This window comes from Ipomoea triloba, chromosome 1, assembly GCF_003576645.1.
Source record: "Ipomoea triloba cultivar NCNSP0323 chromosome 1, ASM357664v1".
In the NCBI taxonomy this organism is placed as follows: Eukaryota; Viridiplantae; Streptophyta; class Magnoliopsida; order Solanales; family Convolvulaceae; genus Ipomoea; species Ipomoea triloba.
Window position 1 is genome coordinate 32,832,678 of NC_044916.1, and position 22,796 is coordinate 32,855,473.

General features: G+C 34.4%; 3 protein-coding genes across 5 annotated transcripts; 1 reads left to right on the plus strand and 2 right to left on the minus strand.

The window, feature by feature from the left end:
• Positions 1–14: 14 nt before the first annotated feature.
• Positions 15–6,270, minus strand: LOC116015919 (probable histone-arginine methyltransferase 1.3). 2 transcript variants are annotated; one of them, XM_031256092.1, is made up of 15 exons: positions 6,067–6,270; positions 5,445–5,507; positions 5,179–5,281; positions 4,949–5,086; positions 4,701–4,804; positions 4,470–4,568; positions 3,833–3,902; positions 3,403–3,499; positions 2,833–2,887; positions 2,145–2,228; positions 1,603–1,680; positions 1,041–1,144; positions 769–941; positions 542–672; positions 15–316 (listed from the first exon to the last, which is right to left on the minus strand). In XM_031256092.1, exons 1-15 carry the CDS (start codon positions 6,268–6,270, stop codon positions 308–310), a joined length of 1,512 nt encoding a protein of 503 aa, XP_031111952.1. In that variant the 3' UTR covers positions 15–307. The 2 variants fall into 2 exon arrangements, with proteins under 2 accessions (XP_031111952.1, XP_031111949.1); XM_031256089.1 differs by having other exon boundaries at positions 4,949–5,092.
• A 1,009-nt stretch (positions 6,271–7,279) lies between these two features.
• On the plus strand, positions 7,280–10,978 carry LOC116015772 (heat shock factor-binding protein). 2 transcript variants are annotated; one of them, XM_031255951.1, is made up of 6 exons: positions 7,280–7,417; positions 9,214–9,267; positions 9,826–9,849; positions 9,954–9,996; positions 10,389–10,537; positions 10,747–10,978. In XM_031255951.1, exons 1-5 carry the CDS (start codon positions 7,415–7,417, stop codon positions 10,529–10,531), a joined length of 267 nt encoding a protein of 88 aa, XP_031111811.1. In that variant the 5' UTR covers positions 7,280–7,414; the 3' UTR covers positions 10,532–10,537; positions 10,747–10,978. The 2 variants fall into 2 exon arrangements, with proteins under 2 accessions (XP_031111811.1, XP_031111806.1); XM_031255946.1 differs by having other exon boundaries at positions 10,389–10,954.
• A 1,278-nt stretch (positions 10,979–12,256) lies between these two features.
• Positions 12,257–13,037, minus strand: LOC116017595 (rapid alkalinization factor-like). The gene has a single exon (XM_031258210.1). The coding sequence runs from the start codon at positions 12,967–12,969 to the stop codon at positions 12,586–12,588; it is 384 nt and encodes a 127-aa protein (XP_031114070.1). The 5' UTR covers positions 12,970–13,037; the 3' UTR covers positions 12,257–12,585.
• Positions 13,038–22,796: the final 9,759 nt, after the last annotated feature.

The following is a 22,796-nucleotide window of genomic DNA, read 5'->3' on the forward strand; positions in this document are numbered from 1 at the left end:
TGAGAGCCCTTAAATTTGCAATTCAAACTTATTTCAAAGAATCACCTTGTTGCTGAATTAGACTAGTCCAACAATGATGAGATCGATAGTACTACTTCAGAAAATTTACAAACCAACCATAATAGTACAGATATGAAATCATACTAGCCAATCAATATGAATGTTAAATTGTTAATAGATACGAGTACTTCCGTACAGAAACATAAATCTCTATGATTTCACATCATTTCTGGCTGTGATATTGTAGATCACCACTGGAATTTGGTGACAGCTGCTGCATCAGACAGTTGTCTTCTTGTAATTGTATTCAGGTATCCTGTCAAACGCATTAGTATTAGTGAACTTCTCGGGCAATGTTTGGTTCAAGGTATATAAAACGACATAATGTCTACGCGGGCATGATATAAAGCGTGGTATTAGTCCTTCTGGCATTGCTCGAGGTATGAACTTCATAAGGAAAGCAATAAAACACCAAGTGCGTGTCAAATGAACTGGGGAAATTGTGCGAGGGTTCAATTCAGGACATCCAAATATTCAATACCTGTGTTTGTAAGGGCTGATCAGGTTGTTGATCTTGTGTCACGGGATATGCCTGTGATTGGGACATCCGGTAGTATGGCGATTTGAGATCAAGTTTGCCAAATGACGTATGAAGCATCTCTCCAACAACAGCTAATTCAAATTGATCTGAACTGTTAGATTACAAGAAACAAGGGCCAATTCCAAATACTATTGCAGATATGATGTTACAGTGCATCACTGACATACCTGATAATGTTAGATAAATCGTATAACTCTGAGCCTCGTGGGCAACCAGGTGAATTCGCCCGGTTATCTCCTGTCCTGGCATGACATAAAGTGGTTGAGCAAGGACACAGCGGAGCTGGTACCAGTGCGTTGTGGGTGCACCTGGAGCAGTGGTCAGCCACCTTGGTACAGTGCTGCAAAAGTATAGATAATATATTTATGCCAAGTGGGAAGTCGCAAATAAATGGCCAACTATGACTGAACAAGGAACACGGCAAGAAAGATTTCCGTACCTCCCATTAAATAATACATCAAACCAGCAAGCTAACCCATGAATTCTAGTGCTTACAGAAGATATGAATCTCAATGGAATGTCAATTTCATATAGTTCTTCTTCCTGAAGACAAATGCAGAAGACTTTGGTTAGAAATGGTAAATCCAATCTTTTTATTTCTTTATCTTTGGGCTTACATGTTTTAGCCTTGTTTTAGGATGAACTGGTCTGAATGGGGTTTTTGATCCACCGTCCACTACATTTTCTTTTATTTCTTTTTCTTTTCTTTGTTTTTCATTTTTCTTTTCATATTGCCTCTGGGCATTATGTTAGTAACAATGGACATTTGGCTCTTTGCTAAAGAAGAAGAAGAAAAAAGAAAGCAAAGAAATGGTAAATCCACAAGACAACATATTCACAATGAAAAAAGGTAAACCTTGATTGACAATATACTATAATGGGACGACAAATACAAATACAGATGACAGACTCAATCTTTAAACTGTGACATAATGGCATTTGGATCATAATATACAGTTTGCACAGAAAGCCAAGATGTAAATAACAATTATAGCAAATACCTTTATTGAAGCGAAGTCTATCGAATGAGATATGGCAGGAGCTACCAATAACCTTGGATCAAAAGCATCAACTACAGGCTTTAGAGAACATGAAATAGAAAGATTAGATAGAGTAGAATAACAAGGGATGGTTAGAGCTCTCTTAAATGGAGTATATATTAGTATGAAAACCAACAAACTCTACCAACTCCATTAGTGTCTAAAGTAGAATAACTGAAGAATGCTTGTTAAGGAATATGGTGTGCCAGAAAAATCACAAGCAGGAAATTGAGCAAATCAAGTTACAGAATTGAACTGTGAGCATGCATGTACTACCTATGCAAGAGTAACTAAAAAAATCAATAATTTTTTAATAATTCAGAGAGAAATATTTTCAGGTAATGAGTAAGCTCTTATAAGATGAATGAAAATTATACATGGTGGTGAAAGTGAATGAGGAGTAAAGTAAATATTTGAAACGAGAAGTTGTAAATATTTGAAGACAAAAGAGCAGGATCAAGTATATCACATAAAAGTAGAAACTTTCAAGTGTTAAGAATGACCTGTGCAAAGTATCCTACGTATGCAGATCCCTGTAAGGGTGATAAATTGACCCCAAAGTAGTTTTCTTGCTGCCAAAATACAGCCTGAATAATAATAATGAAGACAAGGATTAGATTATTCTACCTTGACTGGAAATTTTCATGTTATGCTAGATCAAGGTTTTTTTGAGTCATACCAGTGTGGAAAATGAGATGTTCTTTTCAAGAAATTAAAATTTTTATAGATAAATAAATCTATGCGAGAAAGCTGCATTGTCTCCATAGTTTACCTAGATCAGGGTATTCAATGGTTCAAGTTTGTAAATAAAAGATTACTCTGCTTATAATGGGCTTTTTCAAAGAGAATTCTCATTAATTCCCAAAACAATACTTGATGACCAATAGGTTAGATTGCAATTATACAGATTTCACCATTCATTATACTCCATTAGAGATGTGAACAAGGCTGAAACGGGTGCCAAAGTAAAGAATAGTTTGGTACTTTTGATAAGTTGACTTGCACAGCATTTCAGCCCAAATCAACACAATTTCTTGTGGAACTCATTTTCAATTTTTCAGTTTTGCAATATCATCACCAGAACCCCAACCACAGAAAATAAGGAAAAGAAAGAGAGAATTGTGGTCTGCTAGATGGCACATGTGAACACACACAACACCCAAAAATAAATAATTCAACCTTAAAACACACCTTATTAGCCATTTCCAAATATAAATATTCATCACTGAATGGTGCCATATGTATTCTGCAAGTGCAAATAGAAATCCTTAGTGAGGATACAAATGATTGAAGAGTTGTAAATAGAAAAGGCCCTCTTCTACTTCAGTGATTTATAACTCATTACTTGGATAACAGTCTTATTAGCTCTACTTACTACTTACTAGCATAATCATATAACACCTCATAAAGGGCAAAGATAATAGCATACACTTCAATGATATTAGAGTATCTATATCATAGAACTGGACAAATGGCATATCAGTCAATGGTGAAAAACATAATACAGAATAGCTTATTATATATGTTAATTAGGGAGTTTACAATGTGTGGAGAATAGTAAGCTGCAACGACAGTTAGAATGGTGAAGCAAAGTATTGTGCATGAATTTTTTTTTTTCTCTTCACTATTAGATAAAAAGTGATTCTAATTACAAAGAATGCATGCTGCTAATGATGAATCCTTGACAACTAGTCAACGTCATGGCTATATGGATAAGTGATCCCTGAATAAAGACAACATAGTAGTATGAATTATAACTACCTCCCCTCTGTAGGAAACATTTTTCCACCTGGAACAAGAAATCGATCTCTTGCAATCACATAAGACTCTAGCATTCTTTCATTAACAAGTAAAGTGCCTGTAAGAGTATAATGTATTTGAGAAGTTCAGAATAATTCATTGCAAGTGTAGGAGAAAGTGTAGTAAAATAATTTCAAGATATAGACTGTAGAAACACATAAACCACAGAGAAAGGAGAAGAAATAGGCTTTAATTTGAATGTGTTTCTTTTGGGACTTCGATTTCCTTAATATACATCTCAATACCAAACTTAGGCCATGAAAAACAAACACAATTTTCATAACAAAGCATTGACCAAGGATATCTATAACAAAAAAAAAAAAGGTGACATAAAAGAAATTGTCATTGCCCATGCAAACGAAAGAAACAAAAAATAACAAGAAAAGTTTACCCATTGGTTCAGATATCAATATATCAGCTTTCTCGGGTAACTCAACATCTTCAACCTTTCCCTTTATTACCTGCATGATGAAAGGAAAGTAAAAAACCGAAATGTCCTAGGTTAGAAAGTGATTATTGTGGAAACTTAATAGGAAATAGTGTAATGGTGTACAACATACAAGGGTAAAGTGTTTTGCAAGAATGCTACAGAAACCAGTGGAAGAATACTAGTAAAGAAATCTATTGACATCATGAACAACTACCTTATTTTCATTAACTTCTTGAATGAGTATCGGTTTGAGGATATTAAAAAAAAAGGAGTTATATTTGCAGTATCTGAAAACTGTTGTTATCTTTTTAAGATATAGGCTTCTGGAGAAATACTAATCACATCAGCTGCTGATGACCCTAGGCCCAATTTATAGAGGTAAGGCATCCCTGACATCAAGGGTTTGACTTTTGAGCCCCATTAGGGTGTGGGGTAGTTTAGTCCTTCAATATAGAAAGTAGTTCTTCCCCGCTTATTTAGGGGTAACATATTTGTTAATTTTAGTGTGTTCATAGGTTGATTAATATTGGAATTGAATTGTATACTATGCTAGTTGTTTTCAGCAAAAAAAGGAAAGCCATTAAAGGTAAGACTTCACTGTGATTCTTTCAGCCAGTAATGGATTCCCAGCAACTAGTTTTCTTGCATATTCTGCCATTTCAGATGCCTCCACAGCATAAACATGTTTTGCACCAGCCTAAGAGAGGGACAATGGTAGAGGAGGAAGAACAAACACATTTATCAACAAAACTGGATATAATAATGCTTAGCATCACAGAATGCAGCTAGAAGTACAGTTGTGCATGCTACAAGAGTACAAATGTGTAACCTGAGCAGCAAACAATGACAAAATGCCACTACCAGCACCAACATCAACTACTACCCGACCATGAAAATCATTGCGATTCTCAATTACTGCAGCATAATAGGTTCCTGCCTCCAGAGAAAATGAATAAAAAAATTATATTTGCAATGGTAAATAATGCATTCTATCTAGCAGCAAGTGAGAAACGTCAAACAGTGAAAGCTATTATAATTCCTATAAGGGGGCATATGTACTGCAGAAATGGAAATAACCTGTCCTCACAAAGTCCTGCATCATATTCTGCTGATGCAATAATTGTCCATAGTAATCAAAATACATTTTGGCAGAAGATGCCTCAACTTTTTCTTCGAATTTGCTTTTCGGAGTTGACACAGTTCCATTTGGCAAATCTGTTCCTGGGGAACAAATCAGACTACATAAGCCAGCAATAATTCTAGACCATAATTACAACTAAACAATTTTGGCCTATATTCAAGCAGACCTTGTAAAGCCAATGGCGTTTTCCATTCCTCAAATGCACTATGGAAGGCCCTACTTTCCTCTTCTGTTTTATACTGAATGGTGATTCCCCTTGAACAAGTTTGCTGGTCCAAAGGTACAAATTTATTGCACAAGATTCTTATAGCAATGCACAGCATTAAATAATGTTATGTAAACCAGAGAATAAATTGTGAAGTATGTGTTTTGCTGGGGTGATGAATCTGGTAATGTGTATATAACCAAACAGCCTAACACCCACCATCTTACCTCTGTATTTGATTCAGATGTCTGAGATATGCAGAGTGATTGAACAGGACTGAGCTTAAATAGCTGAAAAAGGGATGCAAAAGCCAAAATTAAACAAAATGCCAGCTTCAATTCCATTGTTGCTTGATCATTCATAAATAAACAGCAATTTAATGCCGCAAATTGGAGCTTTTCGTCTTATAATCAAGTAATTGTTCATTTACAAACTAAGAAAACAGAGGTGCATGTTAAATATCTGAAATTTCTAATGGATGAATGATTTGCATTGATATCACCAGTGCAGGAAAAATGTGAAACCTACAACAATTGGTATGTCACGGCAAATTCATTCTACATAACTAGGCCACGAGTTACACCATTTACAAGCAAGACACGCTGAATGCATGACACCTGACCTGAACACTTACCACAGAGTTCTTAAACTTTGGACCATTTTAGAACACAAATTTCGTTTTACCAAAACCGAAACTCAGAATAGACCTCACGCCAGAAGCACCAAATTTCATCCAAATAAGGAAAAAAGGTAAAGTCATAACTCTACTGCATTCATAATCTCATAATATATCCCATAGAAGCATTAAATTTTTCAATATAAAATATACAAACTAATCAAATGCCGCGCCTTAGAGCTCCGAAGATCAAACACAGCAACAGCTTTATTCGGTTCGGATTCTCCGCTTAGTACTAGTTCTGCAACTCCGCAACCGATGCGGAACCGAGCTAAAACCGGCGAAGAAGTAGAAACTGAAGGCGAATGTGAAAGCTGAGACATGGATGCGAGCAGAAACTGTTGCTCATTCCGTTTTTCCACTACCGGAAGCTCCATGATCCACTCTCTTCGAGCTCTCTTCGAGCTCTCAAAGCTTTGTGTATATTAATTTAAATATATATAAACGAATAAAAACAATTTTTACAGATTCGTAGATATATGAATTATTTTTTTAATTCATTGTATATATGCATGAATAATCAGTGAGCGGAGAGCTAGGGTTCTTGCGATAGTGACCGTACGGGGCCGCAATTGCTCCTTTGCTTATAAATCAAGGTTGGAACTGCGTAGGATGGCGGGTTTAGCTTTTCTTCAGTTACTCCCCAGTCCCCATTGGTAATAGGGGGAATACCGTTATTACGTACAAATTGCAAAATATTTACATAAAAGATATAATATCAGAAATTTTGTACACATGCTAGTACTAAAAATGCATCCTATTATAAATATAGAAAGATGATGATATTTTTTATTTTATAAATAATAAAAGTAAAATTATTGTTGTTTTTCTTTTTGTTGAAAATTTTATTGTTTTAATTAAAATGTGAACTTCATTGTTATAGTAGTTAATTAATATTTTAAAGAAAATTTTCTTTTATTCTTACAATAGAGAAAGGCTCTAAATTATACAATTCACTAAACCCCTAGAAAGACGCTTGTATAAATAGTGGTGCAAACGTACTTTCCAAACCAATGTGGGACAAATGTTTACTTCAAAAAAGTTTTCACCATTTTTCCAATCACAAATAGGTCAACTTTAAGAACCAAGTTCTCATTAACCCATTATCCATTTTGTGCGTACTATATATCAATCTCTTCGTCTAATTACGAAGAACTCAAATCCACTTTTACCCAATCTAAATCAGAAGTAAATCCCACGTGTATTTGTACCACAAAATAGTCAAATTGCATTTTTCCAACAGTTAATTAACAAATTTTAAAAGAAATATATTATCGGAGGGAGTTATTATTATTATTATTATTATTATTATTATTATTATTATTGTTTCAAAAAAAAATATTATTATTATTATTATTATTTTCAAAAAGTAAGTTTCAACTCCCAAACTACGGTAGTTCCACTGAGCGACTGAGAGCTCACAAGTCACAAGTCAGAATCGAAGCGAGCAGCATCGTTCTCATTTTGAGTTGCGAGCCAAATAGCCAATACCCGCTGAGAAGAAGAAGAAGTCGCTCAGAAATGGTAACTCAAATTTCGACTTCATTTTTACGTTGTGGAAATCGATCAATTGTCCTTGGGTTCCAGAGAATCAAATTGCTTACTTTTTCGTTCAGATCTAGGGTTTAATTAGAAATTCGTCGAAAATCCGCACTCATCGACACTTCAGTATTCGCATTGTATTATTTGCTGATTTTAGATTGTGCTCCTTTTCCAAAATTTTTATGCGATTTGAGATTTGTCGTTATTAATTAAATCCCCCCCCCCCCCCCCCCCCTCCCCTCCCCCTCCCAAGATATGCTGGAGATGAGACGAAGAATGTTTGTCTGTAAATGATAAATAGATGTGATGATGAGTAAGGTGGTTTGCTGGATGATATATATTGCTTAATAGCTTTACTATCTCCGGTTAAGAACTCTACTTGATACTTGTTGCTTATAACTTCCAAATGTTAAATGTTTCAAATGAACATTTAGTTTAAAATGGCCTATGTAATCTAATGTTATGAATATCTTTAGCTGTGATTATATTGGAACAGCAAACTCTATTTAGGGTGTGTTTGGAAAGCAGAAAAATGGTTTCTGGAAAATGATTTCTGGAAAATAGGTCATTTTCCAAGAAAACATTTTCCTTTCTTGTGTTTGGATGCAGAGCAGAAAATTGACATGGTGTGTTTGGCTCATTTTCCAGAAAATAGACAGAAAAATTAACAAAATTGTAGAAAAAAATACATCAAAAACAAATTAAACCAGTCGGCCACACCTAGAAACAGTGGCCGACTGGTTTCCGGCCGGAAACCAGTCTGGCCGGACTGGTTTAGGGCAACCAGTCTCAGCCAGACTGGTTTCGAGAAACCAGTCCGCAGACTGGTCAAGAAACCAGTCCGTCGACTGGTTTCTTTACCAGTCTGCCGACTGGTTTAGACTGGTTTCTCTAAACCAGTCGGCGAGACTGGTTACCAGTCGCCGACTGGTTTCTCGAAACCAGTCGGCGACTGGTTAGTAACCAGTCTGGCCGAGACTGGTTGCTCGAAACCAGTCCGGCCAGACTGGTTTCTTGACTTCTGCAGGCGAAGTTGTCATTTTCGTTGTGGCGGAAAATGACTTCCGCCACGCCAAAAGAGCCATGTTTTCCCCCGTCAACGGAAATCATTTTCCGTTGACTGGGTTTTCCCTTGGTTGCCAAACACCCAAAGCCCGGAAAATGATTTCCGGAAATCATATCATTTTCCGGGCTTCCAAACACACCCTTAATTTAAAAAGACAGAGGTGTGCCTCAAGGAGTTTTGTAATGCTGAGGCGAGGCGTAAGCCTCAATTTTTACCAAAAGATATTAACCTTCTTGCCACACCCTCCTTGATAACCTTCCCACGGTACTTGTATAACATATTTACATGTTTTCTTTTTTGAACCTTCATGCACTTCACAGCAAGCTTCTTCGGTCTTTGCACTTCGAGTCGCGAACATGTTTCTTCCGTCTTCACAAGTTGATTTCTTCACAGTTCTTTTTTTTTTTTTTGGTTCTTCTTATTAGGGTTGGGTTAGATTGGGTCATCTCCTATTGGACCCTAGGAAAATAAATTGAGCCTAAATCAACTAAATTTATAGGCACGCCTCAAACGCGTGTTGAGGTGCATGAAAGGCGTACGCCTCTACTTCAGCCTAAGAGGCGTACGCCTCAGCACCTTTCCTGTACCCATCACACTGAGGCGAGCCTCAAAACTGCCTTTTTAAACTATCTAGTATTTATGCAATCTGGTCTTTGTAATCTATGCTTGAATTGACAGTCACAATAACCTACAGTGTTTGTTTTGCTGGTAGGATGGGCATGATGCAGATGGTTCAAAACAAAGCACTGGAGATATGACTGTGTTTGTAAGTCTTCACAGCAAACTTGTTTACTTTTTGCTGGCACTGAGATTTAAAAGAAATAAGTGCCATGAAACTTAAATGCTCTTAACTATTCAAGGAACAAAGATGACTTTAATACCTAGTTGTCAAAAGCATGAAGGAATCTCGTGTACCTTGTTGTGTTCATGGTGAAATCTGAAAGCTTGTCAAGAATCAAGATGATATTCTGTGCCAATTCAAACCTCCTTGACATTATGTTTCTATAGTTCTGTTAACCCCTAAATATGATAATCATAATCCTTGATACTTAACCAGTTAACCATGCTCTTCTTTTCTTGTTAGTATCAGGTGGTTTTGACCCAAACTGACAATTATAAATGGTAGTGAGGCCCCTGAAATTATTTGAGTGCTTTTTCTGATGGTATGGTAGTTGGCATATGATATTTTGGGTGTCAGTAGGTATTTGAGTGCTTCATCTGTTGGGCCACGGTTGGGTCTTGCGTGTCAAAACTATCAGCACACCTAGAAACTCCATTCCACATGCTAACTTTTGTTTTTCTTTTCTATTATTACTTCCTGTAGGTGCAAAATCTTCTTCAGCAAATGGTGAGTTTGCTACCCCTCCAAACTCTCTTCTTTTCTTTTACTATTTCTATTTTAGATGTATTAGAGATTTATTGTGTTTGTTATGATTTTATTTTTCTTTGCAGCAAACAAGGTTTCAGGCCATGTCTGAATCTATCATTTCAAAAAATATCCTTTTGTCATTTCTGTCTTCTTTGTGGTATACAGTTGCAAGTATTGAGTATAATTCTGGAAAAACTTTTGACTAACTATTGTATGCATTGCAAATTTGACATTAGATAGCAACTTAAGTCATCTTAGGATGTAACCTTCAATGTTTAAAAATGCCAAAATGCTCCTTAAGCACGCTACTCACTCATTGATGCATAACGAAGTTAAGATACACTGTAAATCAATTTCAATCCATATTTTTGTTGTTCCAATCTTTGGGTCTAATACCCCAATATTTACTGTCATACGCCATGTAAGTCAAGTCCCTTTCATTGTCCCTGACAATATTTAAGAGTAGCATATGTTTCTTACAAGTTATAATAGTATGTTTAGTCCTTGACATGTTGTACTTGATGAGATGGGCAACCGGGTTGATGAATTAGAACAGAGCATCAATGATCTTAGGGCAGAAATGGGTCAAGATGGATCTCCATCGCCTTCAGCAGCGATGAAGACAAGAGATGAACCCAAGTCAGGCGCCGATTCTGCCTAAAATTAGGTGCAAAATCTATATTTTCAGTATGATTTATATTTGACAGAATTTTACCATGTTTTCATCATCTCTAACTGTATCTACTTGCGAGCATCACTCACACACCGTATTCAGTCCGAAAATTCTGGAGTGACTTGAACTTATTGATTTGACTGTGTCATTTTCCCTACGAAAAATACAATGTCACGTCGTAAGAGTTTCTGCTTTCTTATCAGGTTGGTTGTGTTTGGTTGTACCGTGCTGGTATAAACTTTATGTGGCAGTGGCTGCTGTGTCGGCAGATCAATTTGTTAAACTTTTTTTTGTTCAGTTGGAAATATTTTAACATTACTGTCCGGATGCTGCACTCAACTAGCGAAGTGGTTTTATAAGGGATCAAGCTACATTGCCTTCATTTTTGTATTTAAATTTGCTTAGTACTAACATGATTGGATGAGATTGCTTGCATTAGCTTTTCAAAAGCACATAAAACTAATTGTCTCGTTACTTAATCATTGGGTACAAGAATGACTGGAAGTGTCATCTTCCCTCAAAGCATATGTGCCGACTGTCGAATCATTTTTTTTTTGGTGGAGAGATAAATCACACTAAGAAGACTCAGTGTGATAGACTTAATCAAGAGAATATTGACAAGAATTAAACTAACTTTTAGATATGAAAATTATGTTTTATTCACTCAATTATTCCTTTTGAGATGGTTGAACCATATTATAAAAAAAATACTTTTAAGGAGATTTTAAAAATATCACATGTTGCATTTATACACAATGTACTGTTTGTTTTACTAAAATAATTAAGAGAAAAAGAAAACACCCTAGTACAGGTGCCTTATATTTACGTTTAAAAATTGGAGACGAGGAAACTAGTACAAATACCCTCCCTATATTTATGTTTGTGTAGACTTGACTCTTAAAATATGAAGTAAAAATGGAAAGAGTGCAGTGCGGGGCCGGGGCCATATAATGGTGTGGCGTGAAGGGCGGGGAAAGAGGGCATATGGTTGGGTGGACACCAGTTGTTGCTAGGCTGTAAAACATGACAGGGACGCTACTTAATGGTTCCCAAAGACAGACAGCTACTCGTGGGGCTTGATTTTGGGCTCAACACCAGGTGTCAGGTGTGATTGTGCATCCTTTCCTGGCCTCAACCACATGCAATTGCACTTCATGCCTACCCTCATATTTTTTTTATAATTTCTGCTGTGAATAATGAATATGATGCCTCCCTAATTCCCCATCTACTGCCATCATCAACCGTAATAAATATATTCACCCTTTTCAATTTAATTCATAATTCAAATAAAAATCTAACTAAATACTCGAATTTAAATGAATCAAAATCTAATATAATCATCAAATATACACAAATTACATTGTAAGTAAGAGGTGGAAACGCACAATGGTTTAAATACAAGTAGTAAAGTGACATTAATATATACCGATGGCCCGCACGCGTTTTAGCAAATAAATAAAGTGAAATTTAGGCCAAATAAAAGACAGGATGACAGCTAGATTTTGTTGTTATTGGCCAGAATTGAAATTGGGCAAGTGATTTTGTGTATAATATAAGAATTTGGGCCAGAATTCAAATCATTAATAATTTACAGACTTGACTACCGACTTCACAGTTTCACATGATTTTACTTGTCATATACTGATGCAAATATGTGGTCATGTGGATGTCATTGAAAATAATACAAACAATAAATTCAAATTTAATAACACATTTCAAACTAAAGTAATTTTTATAATATAGTATATTACTGAGTGGAAAAATTTACAATAAAGCAGGCAAATACTCATTACTCAGAACGTGAAATTATTTTAATTTTGTGACAGGATATTAGTTCAGCGCTCGTCATCACAATTCATAGTACTAGGACTAGTAGCATTAGATATATAAATTAATAACCTCCATTTATACAAATCATCCCCCGTGGAAGGAAAATCACAAATCCAAAAAACACTAATTTCACAAAGAGGATATATAATAATAGTAATGATGATAATGATGATGATGATGATAACGGACGGAAAAAAATATGGAAATTAAATTCAACCACGGCAGTGAGTGATTGCACTGCATCCGCGTCGGTAGGGATTGGCTGGAGCTCCAGGCCGGCAGTTGTAGTAGGAAGCACCTCGTCGGGAACAGGGAACTCTGTTACGGCTCAGAGCGCCGTAGCTAATGTAGCGCTGTCGGTACGCTAAAATGCGCCGGTTGCTTTCGGTGTCCAGCTCGAACTCGTCATCGCTCAAGCACTCCCCAACCGAGCCGTCGCAGATCTTCGATGAGGCCGACGGCATTGCCATCGGAAAGTAACCGATCTCGTAGGCTCCCGCGGATGCCGTGACGGCGGCCGGCGACGAGAGCACCGCCGTAATGATGAAGATTGCGCAGATCGCGAGAAAGCCTGTTGACTTTACCTTCTTCGCCATTTTTTGCTTTCACTTTTTCTCTCTTGAAGTTTGAGAGACAGATTTCCAGGGATTTTGATTGAAAGTAGACGGCAAAGAGGAAGTGGGGAGTGATTTATAGATAGATTGCGATTTGGAAAATGTCCTTTCAGATGGGAGATATTTACGTAAAATGCCATGTGATTTTGTGATTTTTTAAATCAAAATGATATACTCCGTTTTCAAAAAATGATATACTCCGTATTTAGTTATTTACCTGCAATAAATATATTTTTATTTTATAATTATATGCAATTGCAATTATACACCAATAGTTCTTTTTAATAACAAAAATATAATTGTTTATAATTAAAAATGCTATTTTTATTAAAATATAATTTAAATGTTAATAATTATTAATTGGTCTATTGTTGCATACTTGCATATGTTTAAGAAAATGTAATATAACGTAATTTAATTTTTTATTTAACGAACAATCAATGGTCGGTAGAATGGATAATTTTTTTCATTTAATTCTCACTGATGAAATGATGGTGCGTCATCGAGCGAAAATCTCGGGTCAAATGTTGCATCCTTCAATATTTTTCATCCAAATATAATTAAACTTAACCATTTGATTAAAGTTAATATAATCTGGCATGATTTATACATTTATATTTTCTTCGGACTAATTAATTACTATATATTCCGTATAAATTTAATAACAATCATAACTTATTCAAATTAGACACCAAATCTTATCAAAGTGGCACAATCAATTATTATTTATGAATAAAAAAAAAAAACTAATAATGTCACCTTTAGTCTTACAAGTTACAACTATTGTAACTTTGTTCGAAAATACAACCTTTTATTGCACTAATATTATTACCTTTTATGCGAACTCTTAAAAACTAGAGCAAATAAGAGTTACTCAAAATAATTACTATTCAAATAAATGCAGTACTCATCTTGTTCAAATGACATGTAGTGAGTCTCTTATATGAGAAGTCATGAGATCGAGTGTGTTTCAACAGGTTGAGAAAGTATACAAAACTTTTTTATTGAATGATTTTCCAACAAACTTTACCACATTTGATTTTTCTTTTTTTTATTTTTTTACAAATTTCATTTCATCCAATTAATGTTACTTTACTTCTCAATCTAATTCTTCGCTCGTTTTCCATCTTTACCAAAAAAGAAAAAAAAAAATTCAAAACAACTTAAACAAGGGTACCCAAGTAGCCAACAACACTAGGCCACATAGAGGGACTCAAAAATATCATACAATAAATCTGAAAGTGGATTTGATCAGAGTCACATGGATAATAATAATGTTTCGCTTGTGATCTAATAAAGCCACAATTTTCCATGAGAATGCGATACCAAATACCAATCATGGGACTAACACTAGTTTTTGAGCAACAAAATTTTGTATTATTCATTGATTTGATACATATATGGTTTCTCTCTATATTAGAGTCCCTGTTGTAACATAGAGTATAGACTCAGGTAACAAGATATATCAAAATAATATTATAAGTACATATATAAATACAGCTTATATATAAAAATGGTATCAACATTAGTGAATTTATTTATGTATATATAGTAGTAGATTTTTGTACTTTTAGTAGTGAATTTATGTACCTACAGTAGTAAATTTATATATTTGATGTAGTAACATTATGACCCAACAATAATATAATTTTTTTATGCATCTTAAAAAGAAAAGGACAAAAATTTTGGACCATGGTCCATGCATAAGCATCATCAATTTTGTGCTTATATCTGAATAAAGTATTATCATTACAAGGATTTAATTACCCTTAATACCTTATTCCATATCAATACTTTTGGTCCTTGACTAATTCAGAATCGATCTAAATTGCACTCGCATAATTTGACTCTTATTTAGAAGAAAGTCCAACTTATAGCTGATATTAATTATTTAATTACATCAACATTCCATTTACTAAAGGTCTTAAACTATTCTTAATTCTAATGTGTGTCAAAAAAAAAAAACTACTTTTACCATTAAGGTAGTTCCAATTCTGCAATGTATATTTTATATAAAAAAAAATGGAACAACTTAACTAACAAGAAAAATCAAATAAAGGAACTGTAATTTAGAAGTATTATTGGGGTAACGAATACAGCTTGCTTTAATTTTGTGTTTGTCCCACATAATAAAAACCCCACATCATATGCTCACTTTAATTTTGTTTGTGCCGAAAGCATACCAGTTGTACAATTGTTTAGTAAAGAGGAACAACTAATAAATTATTGACAATGATATTTATATTACTTTTCTTATACTATACTATGTATTATTTGGCTTGATTAAATTAAATATTATTCTTTCTCATGTTTATTAGTTATGATTAAATTAGGAGCCTAACCTTCAGTCCAGTTTGTTAGACAATTGTTTGGGTAATTATAAGGTTTCAAGTTCTAAATTCTCGCATGAAAGTTTTCTATTGATCTTCTTAGTTTGAACGGAAATTATGAGCAACTTAGGTTGTTTTACCTCGGTCTTTTGTCGATTAGGATCACAACGCAGTAAACGGATCAATTATGAGCAACTTAGGTTGGTTTACGTACCTCGGTCTTTTGTCGATTAGGATCACAACGCGGACTTCATCTAAATACACTCTCCAGGTAGCGTGACAAACTTTTGCGTAAAGTAATCAAATTAAGTAAAGTCTTGTTAAATTATATAATATGTGTTTACAACGATTTATATTTGAATAATATATTAAAGAATTTCAACTTAAAAAACTCTTACAAAATAGGAGTATGAAATTAGGGCAACCACAATATTGATTATTGAGGAGATTTTAGCAAGTCTAAAAATTTGAAGGTGGTTTTTCAACAAATGGGGGGAGAGGTATTTTGGTGGTTTTTTTTTTTTTTTTTTTTNTTTTTTTTTTTTTTTTTTTTAACTCCAAATATGATTTTTAAATGGGGCTCATTAAATAAAATGAAATAAGGAAGAGAGTCTCGTAGGCGCCTGTGTATCCAGTTGGCACTTGAACAAGCATATATTTTTATTATTTTTTCTAAATAAAAAAAAAAGCTTTTTCTATGTGCTTTATTTTTTTTCCCCCTTTTATAATCTTCCCTCGACCCTATTCTCCTACATTACTACAAAAACCAACCCAAAAACATGAATACAACTAAGGGTTCCAGGTGTCGTGTGATGGGTGTTTCCAGGAGATAATTACGGCTTTGATTGTGACGTAGCGCGTATGGCCACTCCACGCCGCGTCTTTATTTTCAATTCCTTTTACAAAATGAAAGAAAAAAAAACAAATAAATTGTGCCTTTGATGAACAGCTAATGATTGCCGCAACAATTTGATTACTTTTGAATTTTTTGTTGGTTGTTTTATCTTTGACAATTCAAACGAATCAAAACGGACAAAACCCACGTCTAAAGAAAATAGTGTTTGTTATATCTAAAGAACAATCGAAGATTAAAAGATGCTTAATAGTCCAAATGTCCAATGTCTGCTTTCAAAAAAAAAAAAAAAAGGGTTCAATGTCTCCTTTTAGTCATTATTCATATAATTCTCCTTATTTCCTATATAATTCCAATTGTTATACCGTGGACAAAAATTCACCTTGCATTATAAATTCTACTTGAAAAATAACGTGTTTGCAGTTAGTCTGTGAACTACATGCATATAATATGTTAATTACATATACATAATATGAAGGGTCACACTTATATGAAACTGTCTCAGGGATCCATATCAGTGAGAGTGTGAGACGAGTCAAGTCAATGCGTAAATGCAATACTTATACTAACAAATATAATACTAATCAAGAATAAAATGTTTGTTACTTATAAAGGAAAATGTAATACTTTTATATTTTGATGTAAAAGTATTATATTTTCCCATGTAAATAATAAACATTTTATTCATAATTTAGTATTACATTTTATCTTAACCCAACTCGTCTCACGAGCAAAGATCCGTGAGACGGTCTCACACATTTTTTTTTAATATGAAAGTCATTATAAATCAAAATTCACCACCCTCATGGCATAATTTGCCATATAAATTCTTACCCAACTTGTGTCCGGCCAGGAATGCAAAATTCATTATAAATATGTAAGGCCGAATGTCAACTTCATAAACAATTTGAAGACCATTTGCTGAGTTGAGCCCAATAAAGAAAATCGGGCCTTCTCAGCAGACCCAGGGGAGAACTGGAAGAACTGTGTTCTTGATATATTATAACTGGGCCAGACTTTAATATGAAATAGGCCAATACTGCTTAAGCCCAATATGATTGTTACTATATTTCGAGATAGGGGTCAAATAAGCCATTCAATTTGTATGGTTGTCATACCTTACTTAAAACCAATTGGTGATAAGTATGTGAACATTAACCATTTTTCACATCCGTCCATGGTAAGTCACAACGCCACATCTCGAGCAGGGATTGAACTCAACCAACCCGATCGACGCACAACAAAAGACGTTCAAGGCGACGATTCGGTTGGGAAATGACCAGTCACCTCCAGGCTTGTCCTAGAGCGATTGGGTGAGAGGATGTCTGTGCAGCAGAGGTTAGTGCCACAACTAACTAACTAATTAAGCTAGGGTCGAGGGATCATCCACCAAGCAACCACGCCAAGGCGGTAGGTGAGGGAGGGCAATCACCACTATCAGAGATGGTGGGTATGTTTGGAGAGTCGGCTCTCTGTTGGTCCACTATGCAAAAGTGAACCCCAAACGTGAAAAAGGAGGTGGTGGAGCGGTTGTAGAGGAAAATATAGGAGTTATAAAATAAAATGGAGACGAGTGAGCAGTCGCCAAAGCCCAAGGTAAAGATGGTCACACAATTTACCCCGAGTATAATGAATGTGCCTCTTCCTAAGGATTTCAGATTTTCAACTATTAAGGCTTACACTGGGACCTTGGATCTGCGTGTACACATGACAAGGTATAAGGCAACTATAGTAATGATTAGGTAGATGACGCAATCATGTGTAGGGCCTTCTTGTCCACTTTGGATGGGACGATCCAGGATTGGTTTAACACAATTCTAGATTGATCAATACGAAGTTTTGCCTAGTTGTCAAACAACTTTTTTACATATTTTTCTAACAATATTCAGCGCAAGAAACACTTTGCTCATCTGTGTACTGTTATATAGAACAGATGTGAGATTTTAAAGGATTTCATGGGCATGTGGAAGAAAAGAAGTCAACAATGTATATGACTTTAACTAAAAGGCAACAATCTCAATATTTATCTAGGCACTAATTAGGTCCGGAGATTTTCACAAACACTTGAACACCCACCCACCCTAGTCTTACGATTAATTGATGAGGATGGTAAACCGCTATGCAGAAGTAGATGGGCCGACAAAAAGAAGAGACAATAGGAGGAGGGTCGAGGAAGTGGAAGGTCTGAGAGAGTTGGCCCGACCAACCATGCACCCCGCCCAAGATAAGCCTCAACAAGGAAGAACATGGAGCAAGAGTGACCTCGCCTCATTCCGCTACGTCATTAACCCTACTTGCCCATCTTGTCTAATTTTCATACTCTTTTAAATAAGGTTTTGCTTCCAGTTACAACTACCCCTCACATCAAGATCAGATAACCTTCCTATTCTCTTGTTTGACTCCTTCATCTTTGACTATATCATTCTTATTCCATCACTACTTCTTCTTCTTCTTCCTCTTCCTCTTCCTCTTATTATTATTATTATTATTATTATTATTATTATTTGATAGGGATAACTTCCCCTATGTATTCAATATGTATATCAATATATGCAAAGTGTAAAGTAAATCCGGCAGATGACTCTCAATTCATCCCTTTCATTAATTGTTCTTGAATCATAGAGAGAAGGGAGAAAGTGTATGCTTTCATCTAGAGAGAGAAAGAGAGAGGAACCAAAAGCCCCCCAAAAGTCCTTTTACATGTAGGACTATGGTCCTTTATATAGGCCCTAAAGTTGACCCGCTGACTTTTACCTTAACCCGAACCGTTTGACCTCGACCCGACTATAAAACGAGAACGTGACCGTATAGGGAGGTAAGACCGGGGTATATGCCCTATCAATTATTATTATTATTATTATTATGAACCCAATGGGGTAGCTCAAGTGGCAAGTGAGCTCTCTTTGTGGGGAGGAATTTTGGGAGAACCCGGGTTCAATTCCCAGAAGTGACGATTCCCCTTGGGCCAGCTCCCGTGCCTCTCGGAGCGAGAACATGGCCCTGGACCGTTAAACGGACGGAATCATTGATGAATTTGACTGTGTCAAGTGTAATGTGGATAAATATTATTGTGATGAATTTGACTGTGTCAAGTGTATGTGGATAAATTTTTTCTGTCCATCATGAATGCAAAATACATTTTTAATATATTACATTATTTGTGTATCGAATGTACATTATTTGATAATATATAAAATAATATATATTTTTAGAACTCAAATAATATACTTTATGTAGACAAAAATATATCTTTTATTTATGATTCATATAACTATGTGGCCATATTACATTGAATAATGATCCGTGCAAATGTCCCTGGGGCCTCGGCTCATAAAAAAACCAATGACTATAGTTGATTGTCTGCTAACACTATGACGTCATTATTCGATCTCATCACACTTAGTGATAGAGATTGATAATTGAGCAATCAATTACTAGCTTAATGGTAAAATTATTCCTTCATATTTCTATTTTTCTGAGAATGGGGGTATACAAAAATTCTAATATTTCATCCATGCATTGACATGGCAGGAGATGCTGTCCATGCAATTGTGGTCCTCACTCCTCATCGTATATTAGTACCTTTTTCAGATGCACGCCTATGTACTACGGATGGATATAGAAAACTAGACTTATCAAATCCGAAGATACGGAAGGTGAGAAAAAAAAAAACTTATGATCAATATAATTGTGACTTTTTTAAATGAAGATTGCTTTGTTTCTATTAAAGACGAATGTCTTGTAATTAATCTATTACTATCTTATTTGAACTTAAATCTTTTATTTTTAAAATTTTAATATGGTTTGAAAATAATCATTGCCATCTCATTAGACGAAATTCCACCCCTTTTATTATTATTTTTAATTTTATTTAGATTTTTTTTAAAAATCAACTTGAAAATCTTGCTTCAATACTAATTTTGTTAACAATGAAGAAGAGATCAGAAACGCTGACATGAATTACACTCATGATTCTGTACAAGGTAATATCTATTCTATATTGTTTTAATTATTTTTAGTCCAAAGAATTAATGCTCCCACCACCGAGGTTCAATCTTGGGTAACATTACACTACATAGTATGTAGTTGGCAAAACAATTCATGTATTAAACAAATATAAAATTGAAAAATAAAAGCCACGCAAGGTGACCTGCAATTAATCTAGACAACTAATCATTTTTGTTTTTACTGTTTGGGGAATTAATTGCATCTTTTGATTTAAACATCTAATAGAAGTGTCAAATAGGCGGGTTTGGACCCGTCCAAAAATTAAAATTAAAGTTCAGTCCGATCTATAGCCCTAAAAATATTAAAAATATAATTATAAACTGACTAATTTAAGTTATATATTCCCTTCTAAATTAGCTATACAAGTTCACATATTTATTTTCAACTATTTAACTTAAGAATTATTACAAGGAAATAAAGAAATCAATAATTAATAATGTAATACCAATAAGTTTACAAATTGCAAATACTAACTACTAAGTAGTAAGAGAAATTTTTTCATTTTGAAACGAATAAAATTTTACTTCAAAATATTTTAAGATAGGAATTACTACTTAGTATGCTAGCTAGTTAGACCGTTAACTAGCTAAATAGTAAATACTTAAGCATTTAATAGGCATAAAACTAATATTACAATTCCTAATATGATAATCTCACGGGTTATTATTCTATTAGAGTATATATATGTATATTATATGTTTTCAAAAATGCACGAGCCAACGGGCCGGATCGAACCGGACTGGTATGATCCATGGTCCAAAATTAAAGTCTGGCCCGACCCTATCTGTAGTATAAAATGGGCTAGCCCTAGTCCACCTATTATAACAAATGGATCGGATCGGGCCGCCCCAAACGAATCAAGTCTGGACTAGACTTCGGGTTAACTCCTCCATTTGACACCTCTATCGTCTAATTGTATTTTATTGTGTAGCTTCGTAGTCTATTTGATACTACGTATTTTTTACTCCAAAAGAGGTCATAGGTTTGAACTCCGATGCGGACAATGACTCTTTGTGCTTCAATAAGGTTGAGAAAGTATGTATGGACAAAAACTAAAAAGAAAAAGATACGAATTGAAATGTGAGAAAAATATAAATGTTTTTATATAGATGATTTTAAAATATGTATAAGTAGTAGTTTTCGATTAGGTGTTTAAAAATAAAAATAAGGAAATGATATTGAAAATTTGTATAAAGTTTTTCTCAATTTATTGAGAGAAAACATATTTTAAATGCCCACTTTCAAGAGTTTTTTTGTATAAACGGACTAATTTAAGTTATATATTCCCTTCTAAATTAGCTATACAAGTTCACATATTTATTCAACTATTTAACTTAAGAATTATTACAAGGAAATAAATCAATAATTAATAATGTAATACCAATAAGTTTATAAATTGCAACTACTAACTACTAAGTAGTAAGAGAAATCTTTTCCATTTGAAACTAATAAAATTTTACTTGAAAATATTTTAAGATAGGAATTACTACTTAGTATGCTAGTTAGATCGTTAACTAGCTAAACAGTAAATACTTAAGCATTTAATATGCATAAAACTAATATTACAATTCCTAATTTGATAATCTCACGAGTCATTATTCTATTAGAGTATATATATGTTTTCAAAAATGCACGGGCCAATGGGCCAGACCAAATTGGTCGGATCCATGGTCCAAAAATTTAAGCGTGGCTCTATCCGTAGTATAAAATGGGCTAGCCCTAGTCCGCCTATTATAACAAATGGATCGGATCGGGCCGCCCCAAACGAATCAAGTTTGGACTAGATTTCGGGTTAACTCCTCCATTTGACACCTCTCTATCATCTAATTGTATTTTATTGTGTAGCTTCGTAGTCTATTTGATATTTTTTACTCCAAAAGAGGGTTATTTTTCTTGATTTCTCGATAAAGGTTTTTTTTTTTAAACGACACTAGTACGTGATGCACTGCTTAGCAGGCCGGCATTTGCTACCCACGCTTGATGGTGCGTTGGGGTGGTTGCCGCCTTTTTTTTTTTTTCCCCTTTTCTTTCTTTTTCTTATGTTTTTTCTGCGTTGGCTCACAAAAATATTCAAAGCAAAAAGGCATTTTGATTTACTATTAGTAGTCAATAATCATGAAAACAATGATAACATATCACTAACTATAAGATAATTGTAAAAATTGATGTGGTTCATAAGTTGGTGCTGGTAGCTATAAAATGCATTATATATCAAAATTGTAGTGTAATTTAAATAAATACGATTCATAACAGTATCGTATGCTCAATATAATTATATCATGTGTTTACCAAAAATATAAAAGTGAAAAAGTACATAATACACCAATAACATTATTACATATTGCACATCAAACTTTTGTATCATCAAATATAAAATTGATACGATACCAATTTAAAACAGTGCATGCAATGCGCACACGGCACATAGAACAACACTGAACCGTTGAAATTGCTTTGATATATTTGGATAATAGTAAAGAAGGTTGCGTTTTTAATTGTAATTTTCTAAAAATAAAAAATAAAAAAGAATTTGACGGCTAGGAACTAAAGTTCTAAAGCCATGTGCAATGATCCAACCTTTTGCCCGTGTAAGAACTTTGGGTACTTAAGGGAGTTTC

What these genes read in the sequence shown, in the direction of transcription:
- LOC116015919 (XM_031256089.1), bottom strand. Translation starts at nt 6,270, where the DNA reads ATGGAGCTTCCGGTAGTGGAAAAACGGAATGAGCAACAGTTTCTGCTC. An exon ending in AACGCCATTGGCTTTACAAG is followed by an intron (nt 5,093 to 5,178) that starts GTCTGCTTGAAT and finishes TTTGTTCCCCAG; the next exon opens with GAACAGATTTGCCAAATGGA. An exon ending in GATGTATTATTTAATGGGAG is followed by an intron (nt 942 to 1,040) that starts GTACGGAAATCT and finishes ATACTTTTGCAG; the next exon opens with CACTGTACCAAGGTGGCTGA.
- LOC116015772 (XM_031255951.1), top strand. An exon ending in AAAATCTTCTTCAGCAAATG is followed by an intron (nt 9,850 to 9,953) that starts GTGAGTTTGCTA and finishes TTTTCTTTGCAG; the next exon opens with CAAACAAGGTTTCAGGCCAT. An exon ending in TGAATCTATCATTTCAAAAA is followed by an intron (nt 9,997 to 10,388) that starts ATATCCTTTTGT and finishes GACATGTTGTAC; the next exon opens with TTGATGAGATGGGCAACCGG.
- LOC116017595 (XM_031258210.1), bottom strand. Translation starts at nt 12,969, where the DNA reads ATGGCGAAGAAGGTAAAGTCAACAGGCTTTCTCGCGATCTGCGCAATC.